Source organism: Sapajus apella, unplaced genomic scaffold (genome assembly GCF_009761245.1).
Source record: "Sapajus apella isolate SASKATOON/1434 unplaced genomic scaffold, GSC_monkey_1.0 scaffold44, whole genome shotgun sequence".
Taxonomy (NCBI): domain Eukaryota; kingdom Metazoa; phylum Chordata; class Mammalia; order Primates; family Cebidae; genus Sapajus; species Sapajus apella.
Window position 1 is genome coordinate 7,091,953 of NW_022436984.1, and position 16,114 is coordinate 7,108,066.

Sequence of the window (16,114 nt, forward strand, 5' to 3'; positions counted from 1 at the left end):
TAGTCACTCCCCATACCTGCCTTACCTCAGTGCCTGGCAACCACTAACCTACTTTCTGTTGCTATAGATTTGCCTATTCTGAATGTTTTCTATAAATGAAGTTGTACAGTATGTGGCCTTCTGTGTCTGGCTGCTTTCACTTACCATAACGTTTTCAGGGTTCATCTATACTGCAGTATGTATCAGTACCTTGTTCCTTTTTATCATTAAATAATATTCCATTGTATGGAGTTACTTCATTGTGTTTATCCATTTATTAATTGATATTTGTGTTGCTTTCACTTTGGGGAAATTATGAATAATACTGCTATGAACATTTTTCAGTTCTCTTGGGTATGTACCTAGGAATGAATCTGCTAGATCATATGGTCAGTCTAAGTTTTTGAGGAGCTGCCTAGCTCATTTCCAAAGTGACTGCACCATTTTACATTCCCACTAGCAATGGATGAGGGTGAGATATGAAAACTTACCCAAAAGTTAAGCAGAACTTGCCCAAAGTCACCTGCTGGCAAGTAGAAGAGCTAGGATACAATCCCGAGTCCGCCTGTCTCCAAATCCTACTCTCTTTCTCGGCAGTTTGCATGTTGCTGGTCTCTGTTTGGTTTGGAGTCATCAATATAGAGGTAGTAGTTGAAGCCACTTCTGTGGATGAGTTCAGTGTGGAGATGTGATAACCATTGGCAGTTTAGAGGGCCAGCAGTAGGAGAGGAGTCTGCAGATGAGACTGAGAAGATATGATTAGAGGCATAGAAGAAAAACCAGGGAAGAGATGTTGCCAGGAAAACCAGCCAAAACAAGAATTTAAGGGAGGGTGTGGTCAAGAAGTACTACAGTATGGCTGAGCCTTAGCAGAAGAAGAGAATGAAGAGAGCTTAGCAGGTGTAATGACTTTTGCCAGAGTAGTTTGAATGGAGTATGGGGCAAGAAGTGGAGGGGGAGTTAGATAGAGCTTGATTTTGGTGGTCTGAAGAGAGGACCAAATAGAACCAGCAAATTCTGTTTGACTGTGAGGGATGAGAGAGATGGCCGTTAGAGGGTTGCTAAATGTTGTTTGTTAGTGTTTGGTTTTGGCCAGAAGACACCTCATGTTTACTTACTTACGTAAAGGAAGTTCAAGGGGAATTACAAGCTAGAGGAAGGAGACGTGATAAGACGCAGGGACTCTAGGCAGTTACATCAAGAAGCTGGTGAAGAGAGAAGAAAGACAAGGTGCTGTTTCTAGGTGTGGGGGATGCGGATACCTTCATATTGCAGGTCAAAGGAAATTAGTTCACTCTGGACTTCCCTTCATTTGTCTTAATTTGCTCACACCTTAGTAAATTACAGTTGATTAATTCCTCCTTTTATAACCTACCAACAACATCCTTGTTCTCATTCCTTGGTCTCCTCTAACTCTTTCTCTCTTTTTTTTTTTTTTTTTTTTGAGACAGAGTCCCCCTCTGTTTTTTGCGACCCAGGCTGGAGGCAGTGGCACCATCTTGGCTCACTGCTCACTGCAACCTCCACCTCTTGGGTTTAAGTGATTCTCTTGCCTCAGCCTCCTGAGTAGCTGGGATTATCAGCACGTGCAACCACATTCAGCTATTTTTTTTTTTTTTGTATTTTTAGTAGAGATGGGGTTTTACCATGTTGGTCAGGCTGTTCTTGAACTCCTGACCTCAGGTGATCCACCCGCCTTGGTCTCCCAAAGTGCTGGGATTATAGGTGTGAGCCAACAGGCCCCTTTTTCCTCTAACTCTTTAACCTTTACTTTATGAAAGCTAGCTGCTTCTCCCTCTTTCTTTCTCATTCTCTGTTGCTCTAGATCCACTAATGAGTCCAAAATACCCATCAAAAACCCTACTTTCTAGGAGTTGCGCCATTTCTGAAAGTTAATCTGGCATGCTAATGAACTAGTCTATCAAGCTCTAAAATTCTTAAGAACGCCCAAAGTTCTCTTTTAGCATTTTGACAGGCTGTTTCTCATACGTAAATCTGTTATTAATCCATTTATAATATTGTTCAATAGAAATATGTATTCTGCATTTCAAATAACCACTTCACAAATTTAGTTGGGAACATTTAGCAATTTTAGGATTTCATTTTTTCTCATTGTGATTTATGCTCTTAAAACATTTTTTAAATGAATTTTTTTTGTTCTGTTGAGGAAGGCAGTATAGCAGTATTTATCCCATGTCAGAGATGATGAAAGTGAGCCTTAGAGAAGTTCAAGGGACCTAAGATATTACATAATTTTTTTAGCCCCTCATATTTTTTCTTTTTTTTTTTTTATTTTCCTGTAGGTATGGACTGTGATTTCTTTTCAGAAGTAAGGTGAAATTAGTTGATGTCTTAGATGGGAGGAAGACAGATAACGTTGCCTCCTAAGATTTGTTTTTCTTTTAGGGAAAAGAAGAACCATTTGCTGCAGGAAAAACATCTGAAATAAAAGGGAATGACAAAGTCATGAAGTGGAGCCTTCTAATTGTGGGCTTCAAGCTGTATAACTTTATTTGAGAGCACAGAAATAATTTTAAACATACTGTTTTTTTGGTTCCTGTACTTTACTGTTAATTGGTTCCAATAAAAAGTCTAGTTCCAAATCCCTGATTTCAGAAGTAATTTCAAACTGAGACGTTACTGTCCCATAAAAGAGTAGTGTAAACCCATGGGTTTCTAAATAGGAGCAAAATGTTTTCACTTAGATAACATAGTACAGTTTCTCTTAGAAAAGAGAAATTCATATTACATCTTCAGTATCTGTGTATACAAAGTTAGTGTCTAAATGGTAAAGGAAATCTATCTATTAAAGCTTATCACTGTCAATAGTGAAACTGGATAAGAAAATTAATAAAAAGAAAGCAGCATTGTGCAACCTCTATGCTTTTTGTAATGCTTTCTTTTATTTGTGCCTTTGAAAAAAATCCACAGATGGTTCAGAACTCAATGTGTACCTACCTGACCCCAATCATTTTCTCTGGTTAGCTTGCTTGCTTTATTTATTTATTTATTTATTTATTTTAAGATGGAGTTTTGCTCTTGTTACCTAGACTGGAGTGCAATGGTGCAATCTTGGCTCACTGCAACCTCTGCCTCCTGGGTTCAAGCGATTCTCCTGCCTCAGCCTCCTGAGTAGCTGGGACTACAGGAATGTGCCGCCATGCCTGGCTAATTTTGTATTTTTAGTAGAGACAGGGTTTTTTCATGTTGGTCAGGCTGGTCTCGAACTCCTGATCTCAGGTGATCTGCCTGATGCGGCCTCCCAAAGTGCTGGGAATTACAGGCGTGAGCCACTTTGTCCAGCCCCTCTGTCATCAGCTTTTAACCTAAATATTGTTGTCTCACATGTGTTCTTATTCATTTTTCACATGATAATTTTTTTGAAAACAAATTGCATATGTCTATCCTATGCCTAATTCTGGAATCATGTTCAGGTATTTCCAACCACCTCACTGTCTGGCACCATTAAACTTAGCCTGTATTTTCTACTGTAATTTTGTGACCCATAAAGCTTAGTCTGTTTCCTGTCGAGAAGGCTTTCTAGATCTCCTTGAGTGGAATTTGGTCTCATTTTTGTGCTCCCACAATGCCCTGGGCATCTGTCTCTGTCACCAGACTTCGTGGACTCATTGGTTTATAATAACTGATTTATAATATATCTCCTGTATGGGATTATGTGCTCTTGAGAATGGGCTCTCTACGTCTTTAGCCTATAGTGTTGTGTTTAATGCTTACTAGACAATAAATGTTGGCTTTTGTGCCCCAACCAAACTAATGCCTTTCTCCGATAACCTGGGGGTCCATTTAAAGGCAATCTTTCATTATGTTAGTGCTTCTGGCTGCATTCCTGTGTAGCAACTTAGAATTCATGTTTTAAAATCCTTTCCCCTTGTTTTTAGCGACAGTCAACTTCCACTTCCAGCCTAGAGTGATGACAGTTTAGGAGATATTTTGTAGTCCAAGCTATGCCTTCTGTTCACATTCTCTTGCTTTTTCTTTCCATGTAATGTCTTCATTCCCTTGGAGGCTCCTTTGTGTAGATTCTATCCTTGGAGATTGTCTTCTGGATCCAGTGGGATGATCCCTAAGAATTTTACTTATGCAGTTGTTAAAAATGCCTTCTTGTTCATGGCAGGCGCATGAGGCAGGGCACGTTGGTATTGGCACCAAGTACTAAACAGAAGTCAATAACCAGCTCAGAGCTCATCTCACAAGACCTCATTACATTTTTTGGTAACAATTAAGTAACAAGCAAGATTTAGCTGAATTTTATTTATTGCTGGATTGCTGGGAGGAGCCTAGCCTCCCAGAGTTTGCTGGGGAAAAACCTCAACACAGTGACCAACATGAACAGTACCTAAATGATTCCTTCTCTTCCTCCTCCTCCATATCATCATCATCATCCTCATCACCACCACCACCATTATGATGATCATCAAATCCACTCTGAAGTAAATGGAACAACAAAGGATTAAGGTAATGTGACTTTATTTCAGGTAATTTGAGATCAGGTGCTTCCAGAGTATTAGGACCACAGACAGGATTCTTAGGAATATACTATTGGCATTTTCAGGAGAAGAAAATATTGACCTTTAAAAAAATAATTTTTCCAATGTTTAAAATTTTAAATTTTGAGGCTCAAGTTTCCTAATTTCAGGTTTTACTTTGGGATATTATTTAGAAAGTGAACACTCGAATTGCTATATTGGTCTTAGCACTGCAATGTGGTTGAATGTGTCCATCTGGAAGCCATCCAGCTGCAGGTGTCTAGAATGTATATATGTCATTTCCTTTCTATGTTCAGCTGCAGCCAAATGCTAGGAAAATACCCCTTTGGTGGGACTTTGGAATTTTGTGGTATTTATTACTAAAGCTTCTCCAAGATTCTGATTTTTCATTCATATGTCAGATAGCTGTAAATATGTTAGATTGGTTGCCAATATTAAATACCAGTAACCAAGAAAACATAAATAAAATGCAGTTAAACCTTATTACTTGTTACCAGAAAATGCAATGAGCCCTTGTGAGATGAGCTGTGAGCTGGTTATTGACTTCTGTTCAGTACTTGGTACCAGTGATTCTCTGAGTTGCCAAGCTTGCCGTAATAGCAAAGATTATTCATTTTCAGACAATAGGGCCAGTGACAGAATGCTTATGAGCCAAACACAGGGAATAGTAAACCTTTGTTCTACACAATGTCTAGAAATTGTTCTAATAGGCCGGCCTTAACAGCAGCTAAAATTTTTGTTGGTAGTAGAAAAACATAAATTTTTGAAATTGGACTTGGCTTTGCAACTTAGCTAGTAACATGGTACTGGACAAGTAATTTAACCTCTCTAGGCCTCCATTTCCTTATCCATGAAATGGAGTTAATAAGAGTTGGTTATGGGAGTGTTATAAGATTTAAAGATAATATAGATAATTTTTCCAGTGTTATATCTGTCACATTACATTGCCACCAATAAATGGTATTTGTAGATGCTGTTATTACTTCATTTTCTAAAATACAGCACAGTGTTGATTATTAATTCCCCATTAGTGAAATCTCTTTTCAGGATAAAATAAAAAAAATTTTTAAACCCAGGAAAATCCTATTACTATATTAAATAAATACATCCAATCCAAGAATGACAAAAAAAATACTTTAGAGTTGAAAATTACAGCATTAACCCCAGCTCATTCCTACTGTCATTGTTAAATACCTTTGGAGATATTGCTTCACCATCCATAAATATGGGGGACTTTAGTCCTCATGTCATCAGTTGTGGTCCATTTACGATGAATGAATTTTGCTGTAAGCACCGGGCCCATTTCTTATATTTGTACTATCCCAGCAGGTTTGTGATAGAAACAAGTTTGACAGTGATGATAGTATGACTTTCATGGAGCACACTGGGAAGAACACCTGACTGAAGAAACTAAAGTAGAAAGAGAAATTCAAGGAACAGAGGAGTGAACTTAAAAGGAATGAGAAGGAAAATTTAAACAGAAAGAAGACCAACACAGAAATAACCAAAGAATTTCAAATATAAGGAGTAAACTGAGGCTGGGCACAGTGGCTCATGTCTGTAATCCCAGTACTTTGGGAGGCCAAGGTGGGCAGATCACTTGAGGTCAGGTGTTCAGGACCAGCCTGGACAACATGGTGAAACCCCATCTCTACTAAAAATACAAAAATTAGCTGGGCATGGTGGTTCACGCCTGTAATCCCAGCTACTCTAAAGGTTGAGGTAGGAGAGTTGTTTGAAACTGGGGGACGGAGGTTGAAGTGAGCCAAGATCACGCCACTGCACTTCAGCCTGGGTGACAAAGTAAAACTCAGATAATGAGAGCATTGGAGAATATGAATGGCAGGACAGAGATGCAGAAAGACTGATGGGGAAGGTGGGGAGCATAAGAAAGGTAGCTTAGGTGGGAGTTGCTAGAATAAAATATTTTGAATCAAGTCAAAGGACGGAAAAGAAATGATTTTCTTTCTGTTGTCCAGGCTGGGGTGCAGTGGCGGAATGTTGACTCCCTGCAACCTCCACCTCCCAGGTTCAGGTGATTCTCCTGCCTCAGCCTCCCAAGCAGCTGAGATTACAGGCATGCACCACCATGCCTGGCTAGTTTTTATATTTTTATTCGGGACAGGGTTTCACTACGTTGGCCAGGCTGGTCTCAAACTCCTGACCTCAAGTGATCCACTCACCTCGCCCTCCCAAAGTGTTGGGATTAGAGGCATGAGCCACCGTACCCTGCATGTTTCTCTTATTATTTCATTTCCAATGGTATCTTAACGTCCGCTTCACCAAGCAAAGCTAGGTGAAATGGGATTTGGGATCTGTGCTGTGGTGAGGACACTACCGAACAAATGCCAGCCTTGTTTTAGTTTTGAGGCTCACACATATGGAAAGTGTGACTAGACCATAACAATAGAAACTCAGAGTTGCTCCTTCAGTGCAGGGGAGAGTTCCCATATACATTGTTCCAGAAGTTATCTGAAATAATTTTAGAAACATGACATGGTGGGTTATACAATAGCCCAAAGAACAAGGAACACGAAACTTCCTCTCAAAAAAATAAAAATAAAAAAATTAAAACCCCGGAAGAATTGGATTATCAGCATTCTACTCTTGACAGAAATAATCCTGATAATTCTGGTTCCTTTCTTTGATTTTCACAATGGCTTTTGTACATTTTCTCCTTGATAAGCCTCAGAACTGTATCCATCATACCTTTTGGCAGATGACCATGTCTCCTTTTTAGAGTAAATGAAAGTTGCCAGACAGAAACTTCCTTGACTTCCTTCCATAAAAATGACAAATTTACCTATATTTATGCCCTTTTTTGGGGTCTCTCCTGCTATTGCATTGAAAGAAGTGGTCGCCGTCTTTGTCCAAAGTCATTCCCTCCACCTGTACATGGATCCCTCTTGTCCTCCCAGGGACCATGTTACATGAATTAACGTCTCATTCTCCTGCCCCTTCCTCCAATTCTTTTTCCCTGCTAATTCTTAGCACTTAAAGAAGCTCAGGTCTTAACTCAGAAGTCTGTAATAGATATCTAGAAGTTAACTCAACAGTTCCCCTTCATATGATCAAAGGAAATAATTTAAAACAAAATTTCGCCTTGGAGTCTTAAGCATCTATAACTCAGTACCACCAAAGTGAACTCATCATTTTCCTCCCACAAACTTGCTTCTCCTTCCCTCCACTCTCAGTTTCTCATTCGCAGGGGAGTGGCCCCATGACCCAACCAAATATCTAGCTACAAATCTAGGAATTATCCTTGATTTCTGGTCATTTCCCATAGCCAATGGATCAGTAAATCTTTCTGAATGTATTTTCAAAAGAAATTCTGCAACCAGCCTCTTCTTTCCCATCTCCATGGACACATGCTGGTTTAGACAACCATCATCTCTTGCCTGAATGATTTTAATCAATTACTAACTGGTTTCCCCATCCTCACTGTAGGTCTTTACTACAATCTCTTCTCCATTCTGCAGCTGGAAGAATCTTTTAAAATCCAGATATGGGCCAGGCACAGTGGCTCATGACTGTAATATTAGTACTTTGGGAGGCTGAGGAGGGCAGATCACTTGAGGTCAACAGTTCGAGACCAGCCAGGCCACAACACAAGGAAACCTCCATCTCTTCTAAAAATGCAAAAATTAGCCAGGCTTGGTGTTGCATGCTTGTAATCCCAGCTACTTGGGAGGCTGCGGCAGGAGAATCACTTGAACCTGGGATGTGGAGGTTGCAGTGGGCCAAGATTTTACGCCACTGCACTCCAACCTGGGCAACAGAGTGAGACCATCTCAAAAGAAAAAAAAAGGAAACATCCAGATAATGATCATGCCACTCTTCTTTCAAACAATGGCTTCCCACTGCCCTTTGGATAAAGTATATGCTCCTTACTAAAGCTTACACTACTGTCATGAGCTACTACTGACTTTCTAGTTTGATCTCTTGCCATAATACTTTGGTCATTCTAAATGTCTTTTCGATTTCTCGTAATTACCATCTTCTTTGCCAACCTAAAACTCCTCAGGCTCCTAGATTAAATTAGTGCCCCTCCCTATCTGCTCTGTGGTCCAATAGGCTATTCTATTGTAATTGTTCCTTTAATTCTTTACTAGAGTGTAAAGGCAAGGATTGTGTCTGTCTTGCTTATCCATTTATCCTTCGATTCCCCAACACCAATCCCTTCTACCAGCCACTCTAGTATTCTGTTCAGTGTCTGGTGTCTAGTACATCCTCAGTAAGTATTTGTCAAATAAATTAATTATCTTTCAGAGTTTTTATTATTTCATTTACTAAACTCGATCTTAATTCTCCTATGGTGTATCAGGCACTTAAAAAAAAATCTCATGTCTGTGGTGATGCAGGGAAATTAAGTTTGCATATTTCCAGAATGATGAATGCTGACATCTTTGGCATTAATCTTTAAGACTTCAAAGTTTGTAACAATTACCACTTGTTTTCACAAAGCATTAGTCATTTAGGGAAACCTCTTTGTCTCCATATGGAGGTCGTATTAATGTAAAGATATAGATAGATAGATAGATAGGGTCATTTATGTATAAAGATACTGACTGCCATTAGCAGGGAAGGATCTTCGAGATTTTTTTTGTCTTGGAATAGAGATAATGTGATAGACAAGACAATCTTTGAAAGTTCTAATATGGCCAACATCATTTCAAAAGGATTTGTTGAATACTTACTAGTTATAATATTTCACCTTATAAATCCTGCAATTACTAGAGCCAGGAGAAAGCTTCCCTGTCATTTTGGCATACTTCCTAGACACCGTCTGGGAATTTAGTCTACAACATCTCTCACAATGATGACCTAACTTTGGCTTGAGAACCTTTGGGAATCGGAGTCCCTTGCTGGTAAGGCTGCCTGGCCCACTAATAGGTACAACAGTGTCACTGTATTTTTTCTTCGAAAATCTTTTCTCTTCTCGAAACGAACATCTCTCTTCCTGTCGCTTCTACAAATTGATCCTCCACTTCAGGCCTCAACTTAAAAGACTTTTAATATGGGAGGGGAAGGAGTAGTGCGGGTAAAGGGAAACCCTTACCCTGAGCACTCAGCGTTTTGCAGGCTCCATGATGGGTTCACTTCATGTGACCTCACTAACTCCTTAAACAATCTAGTAAAGCAAGCAGCATTATGGCATTTTACTCAGAGATAAGTCAGACTTTCCCCCATTTGGTTACTAAGGTTGAAACGCAATTTTTTTTTTTTAATGAAGAGGTTCTGAGTCAAGAGCCTGGTATGCTAATTTATATCAATAATGAATAGTTGCCTGGAATGGGCTTCCTTTTGTTATTTCTGAAATTGAGGGCACAGCTCTTTTTGTCCTAGGCAACCTCAGAAGGATGCTTTTTTAACAAAAGTGGCTTCACAAGTCCTTTTGCTACATGAACATATCATAGCCTTTGAAATCACACCCAACAAAACTCTATTGCCCTTTGAAAATAACACTTCTCTTTTAGAAATAATTCAAACCCTGGTAGAAAGTTAGCTGATTATGTCCCTTTCAGACTCGGGAGAAAATGTCTATGCTGGAGAGCAATAATTTTCATCACAGCCAGAGAGTACCTATCAACACTACAGCAAGCCCTAAACAAACAGCAAGTCCTAACGTCCCCACTGGGAGACTAAACAGCCTGCACTAAAATAACATTGACATTCATGTTGAGACAAGCAGTAGTGATTTAGGGTCACAGTTTCGTGAACACAACTACAAACTGTTTTAAGGATTTCAAAGTCAGTGTTTGGAAATTCTTAATGAGTAATCCACTTATATATTTGCATGAAATAGTAGTTTATATTATGTGTGTAGAACTGGGTTTTGTTGCATATGTGGGTTTTTAATAGGCTTCATTTTTTAAAAAGCTCACTTGATTAAAAAAATCATGTTACCAAATAACTATTTTGAATATTTGCCCTTGTTAATTGATTTTGTGGGTGAAGTTTAGGCAAAATCTCAAATGGCACTTGTAACTCAAAGTTTTTGAAAATGCTTTAACACAAGGTGGATTCTTTTGGGTTATCATTATCTCATTCTGTGTGGGGGTTTCTTTCCATTCTTTTGTCAGGTTCTCCAAAGAACTTATCATTCAGTTTGAACAAACCATTTCTACAGACTGCTTCTTCCATGCATTTCCCAATGATGCTAATTGCCCTTAAAGTTCTTTTGGATTTGGAACTCTATCTGTATGGAAACAACAGGTAAGTATTTCTTTAAATTGTTGTAAATTATGTAAGAATTCTCATAAAACAAATAAATATGCCTAGAGAAACTACAAGAAACATGCTATGATGTTAATAGGAGTTATCTTTGGATGATGAGATTATGGGTAACGTTTTCCTTACTGTCCTTAAATAATAAGTGTACACTTAAATAATAGGTGTTCATTGCTTTTGTAATAAAGAAGCCTTATTTTGAAAAAAGGCAGTGGCAGACACAATAATGTCCAGACATAGGAAATGAGATCTCAGGTAAACGTGCAGGTGACAGAAGGCAGAGCGGAAACATCTACTGATTGCAGAAACAGATTGTAACCTGATAGCCCGGCCCACCTGGCCCATTACATGCCAGTTTCTTTGCAGATCAGAAATATAACTCTAAACATGGGGATGAGTGTTTGTTTCCAGGTTATCTCTAACCCCTTATGGGAACATCAATACCTTCCCCAAACAGCTCAGCTGAATAATTTTGGTTTTGAATTGAGAAACCAGTTTAGTCTAGGCCTATTAGTTCTAAGTAGTGTGTCTACTGTTCAGTGAGTAACAGGATAAAAAAAAAATGGCTGTATACACATGAAGGTAATCAAACTTGGTAATTGTTCAATCTTGATACTGATAGAGCTTACATTAGAGAAATCGGAGAAGTTCTACCCCAGCATGCCTTGGAAGAGGTAAGTTCTCATAGTCAATATAGGCAGATACTATTAAGTTTAGAAAACTAGCAGAAATTTTTGTCCCAGTGATGTTTACTTAAAGATGATCTAGTAAACAAATTTTTAAAAAGTCTTTTAAAAGCATACAGTATCAGCTGAGCATGGTGGCTTACGCCTGTAATCTCAGCACTTTGGGAGGCTGAGGTGGGTGGATCGCCTGAGGTCACGAGTTCGAGACCAGCCTAGCCAACATAGTGAAATCCTGTCTCTACTAAATATACAAAAAATTACGTGGGTGTGTTGGTGGGAGCCTATAATCCCAGCTACTTGGGAGGCTGAGGCAGGAGAATCGCCTGAACCTGGAAGGCGGAGGTTGCAGTGATCCAAGATTGCTCCATTGCACTCCAGCCTGGGCAACAAGAGCAAAACTCCATATTTAAAAAAAAAAAAAGAGATATCTATACACATTCATATAAATACTCATATATATTCAAAGACAAACCTGTGACAAGTTTTATTATATTCATTTCCTCATCCATTAGTCCACTCATTCATTAATTCAGTGAATAATTTTTGAATATCTTTTATGTGAGAAGCAAAACCTTAGGCATTAAGGAGTATACCAGAGGACAAACACAAAAATTTCTACAATCTTGGAGTTTACGTTAATAACACTATAGAGATTAAAAAAACAAATAAACAAGTAAAATATATAGTTTGTCAGATGGTGTTAAGTGTTACAAAGAAAAATAAATCCAGGAAGGGAGGTAGGGTATGCCAAGTGAGAGGTGGGTGTGAGGTGAGAGGTGCGTTGTTTTAAATAGGTCAGGAAAGGCCTTACAGATAAGGTAACTTTGTTAAAAGATGTGAGAGTTAGTTCCAGATGACTTTAATAATCTGCTTTCACAAATCAATTGAGCAGCAGAATTTGGAGAGCTTGGATCCAGTTTCTCTGCTGTTTTTATTGAACACTTGAAATAACCCTTTATGTTCTAAGAGTGTTACCTTCAAAAGAATCTGTTCTTTCACAGAATGAATAGACAGCAAACATTTTTCCCCCAAAGTTATGTGCCTGGTGAACAGACTCATTCCAATGTCACTCCAGTGCTCTCACTGAACGAATACAACCATACATATGGTCATTAGGTATTTTTTCCTATTCATTCACATGTTTGTTTTCTGAAGTTGACTATGAGCCTATTGAAGGTAAGAATGGGACAATGATTTGTTCATCTTGGCAGCCTCAATGCCTAATCCAGTGCCTGGCAGGGGTCAGGTGCTCAATGATTGCCAGTTGAATAAATAAAGTTCGAGAGTAAAATAGACATTGACTTTAAACAGCTCATGAGATGAATCCTCAATGGCTTCATTTATCTACTAAAATGTCTAAAGTGGATAAATGTCTTACATCATGACAGTCTTCCTCCTGTTTCAAGTCCTGTGGGGACCTGGCATCAAGGACCTGCTGTGTAAAATAAAGTGATGATGTCTACCCAACAGCAATGCTTTTGAGTAAGCAACTATAAGAGGTTATTTCCAATCACGTTTTCCCCATGACAATGCTGGCAAATGGGCTAGCTGTCATCCCCACATTTTCCTTCTACCTCTGTAACAGATAATCTGTCTAACATCTTTTTTCTGAGATGATGTGGAGGAGTGATACCCTTTACACTAGTTTAGCAGACAAAATTATGATGGTTTGTGATATCCATGCTTGTGGAAGTAAGAAGAAAGGGAACACAAGCTTTATTTTATAGTGGAGTCCTGATTCTAGGCCTTCATAATTGTGTGGATTGGGGTAAGTTGCCAAACCGCTGTGAGTCCCATCACCTCACCTGTGAACTGGGAATAATTATTACTACCTCATAGCCTTGTTGTGAAGATCAAGTTGGATAATATATGCAAAGCATTTGGTATGGTGCATAGTACATAATGTGGGTGTTAAATAAATTCACAGTAGCATTTTTACCACTGCAAAGAATAATCTTACTCTCAGGCAAATAGAATTTTTTATAGTTGTTGAATATTTTTGTAATCACTGAGGATAATGTTCATAAATATATTTGTATTAAAAAATTTTCTCTTTACACATCCTTTATTAATATTAAAGTAACCATGTAACATTTATGGTATTCTTGAGTAACTTATCACTTAAGAATACGAGGAAAGATGGCCGGGCATGGTGGCTCACACCTGTAGTCCTAGCACTTTGGGAGGCCAAGGTAGGTAGATCACTGGAGCTCAGGAGTTTGAGACCAGCCTGGGCAACATGGCAAAACCCCATCTCCACAAAAAATACAAAAAAATTAGCCAGGCGTGGTGGTGTGTGCCTATAGTTCCAGCTACTTGGGGTCATAGATGGGAAAAATGTTTGAACCCAGGAGGTCAAGGCTGCAGTGAGCTGAGATCACACCACTGCACTCCAGCCTGGGTGACAAAGTGAGACTCTGTCTAAAAAAAAAAGAAAAAGAAAAAAAAGGATATGAAGAAAGTATAAAATATTGCATCCAAAAAATTTCAGCTGTGAACTGGGATGATATATAACAGGGAACATTTCCGTGGTCTCCACACACATCCATGCCCAGGAACAGCTTAGTAGATGTTTCGGCATCGTAAAGGTTCATGTAATCTCAGTCACTATGATACTTTTCTTGTGGAAAGATATAGTCTATGGAAGTCATTATCTTTTCAGGTAGGAAAGTGATGTTCTAATGGGGTCTGAACTCTAGACAAATAACTTTCTCTTGTTTTTTTAGAGTTTGCTTGAAGTACAACTAAGGACAGAGGTCACCACTAGGCACTAACATCACTGATTCACATGATTATGGAGATGGTCTATCTGATGCTGAAAATGTCTCTAGTTTTTTGACAACGGCTAAACAACCATGGGATCAAGTGGCCTTGGGAAAGCAGCAACATTAGATGAACTGCTGCGCACTTGCATTGAGATGTTTGGTATGATCCTTTTCTCCTTTCATCTCTTTTGGGTATCTCGATGCTCTCGCTTTCCTCTATTCAGAGGCAAGTTGCTTGTGGAACAGAGTTCAGTCTCTGTACCTTGGTATTTAAGGCCTTTTGGATTGACCCCAGTCTGTCTCTCCAGTTTCACTGCCCTTCGCATTTCTTTCCCTTTACTGCCCACAGCCCATACTGCAGTCCAACTGTCCACTTAATGTTTCTGGAACATTCCCCGCACCTTTCTACCACCATGCATTGGTCATATTCCTTTCATTGAAATTCTGCTTCAGGGCCGTCTCAGATGTCCATAATACCACTCCTAGTCTCCTTGATCAGGAATGCTGCTTGCCTCTTCCCCAACCCCACAACCCATTGTAATTCCTGATAGCATATGGCATATGCCTCTGTGATTGTTTCTTGTTCTTTTGTCTCAGATGAATGTGAGTAGCACAGTTTACTGCATCCTACATTCATACATGTCGTATCTGCTACTAGATTATAGACTTTACAGCCGTATGCTCCTTGTGGTGGTGTTTTCATTTCCACCTCAGAATTCTGGATTATCCCTTGCTGTGTTGTTTTCATATCTGCCTCCGAATTCTGGATTATCCCTTGCACAAAGAAAGTCAACTCACATGAGGATTAGTTATTTATTGAATTGATTACTATAGAAACCAGAGTTAAACCAGAGCAAGGTTGCCAGGTAAAATACAGGATGGCCAGTTACACTTGAATTTCTGACAAACATTTTTAGTGTAAGTGTGACCTAAATAATGCCTGGGACATACTTACACTGAAGAAATTAACCATTGTTTCTCTTAAATTCAAATTTAACTGGGTGTCCTGTATTTTTATTTATTAAATCTGTCAACTGTAGACCAGAGGAAGGGTAAGACCCACATACCTTTACTTGCAAGGAAATACTAGCCGAAGTAGGAAGTCAAAGATCATTGTTCTATGAACAATTTTTGACCCTAACGCTTCTCTATTGATGTTAGAAAAAGTACAGAATAGCACTGTTATCTCTTCACTTCTTGTTCTATTTTTTTAACAGATGACAATGGAGAGCTGAATAACAGTTATTTGCCAAGAATAGTTCTACTGATGCACCGATGGTATTTATCTTCCACTGAATTGGCAGAAAAACTTCTCTGCATATATCTTTTCAACTACTGTGTAATTTTTACAATCATAAATCAAGCTTTGTATTTAGATAGAGTGTCTATCCAAAGCCAGTAAATTAAGATGAATAAATAGTCTTTGGTTATCCAGCTGTTTTGTGAATATATATAGATGTCTAGGCGAAACATAGCTGGATGATAGACCAGAGAGTTAACTCTCCATCTGGATGTTTTGGCTGTACTTGAAGATAATCACTAAGATGTAAAATGAAGCAGGAACTGTAGGATGGATGTTTCTAACTTGTCTTAAACACTTCTGTTGTTAGAGCAATGAGAGAATATTTAACAATGATTCAAGACCAAATTTATTTCTTCTGGGATGACAAAATGGTGGGCATAGAGGATGCAGCTTAATCATGTGGAAATACAGCCAAAATAAGATGCTCTTGCTTGGGAACAAACATCAATTTAGTTTTCACATCTCCCCTTGCTGCCAAGACACAATGAACATTCTAGCAAGTTTATTATGATTTGTTGACTGACACTAATTTTAGATTTTCTTCTGAAATACAAACAAAAACATAAATCCCATGGTTAAAAATGCCATTCCATAATGAGGGCTTTTAGCAGCCTACTACTTCTGTATATCATGCAGTCCTGA

The 16,114-nt window shown here is 38.8% G+C and overlaps 1 protein-coding gene across 7 annotated transcripts in view; it reads left to right on the forward strand.

The window, feature by feature from the left end:
- The window catches only part of RASGRP3 (RAS guanyl releasing protein 3), a 128,052-nt gene that overhangs the window by 70,538 nt on the left and 41,400 nt on the right, over nucleotides 1-16,114 (forward strand). For 4 of the 7 annotated variants that reach the window (XM_032239282.1, XM_032239285.1, XM_032239279.1 and 1 more), the window contains exons 2-4: nucleotides 10,571-10,703; nucleotides 14,131-14,329; nucleotides 15,387-15,489. In XM_032239282.1, coding sequence (XP_032095173.1) covers nucleotides 14,260-14,329; nucleotides 15,387-15,489 — 173 coding nt within the window. In that variant the 5' untranslated portion in view covers nucleotides 10,571-10,703; nucleotides 14,131-14,259. Of the gene's footprint in view, nucleotides 1-20; nucleotides 176-4,431; nucleotides 4,456-10,570; nucleotides 10,704-12,792; nucleotides 12,887-14,130; nucleotides 14,330-15,386; nucleotides 15,490-16,114 lie in introns of those variants that run through there. The other 3 variants (XM_032239284.1, XM_032239281.1, XM_032239283.1) reach the window with 3 other exon arrangements.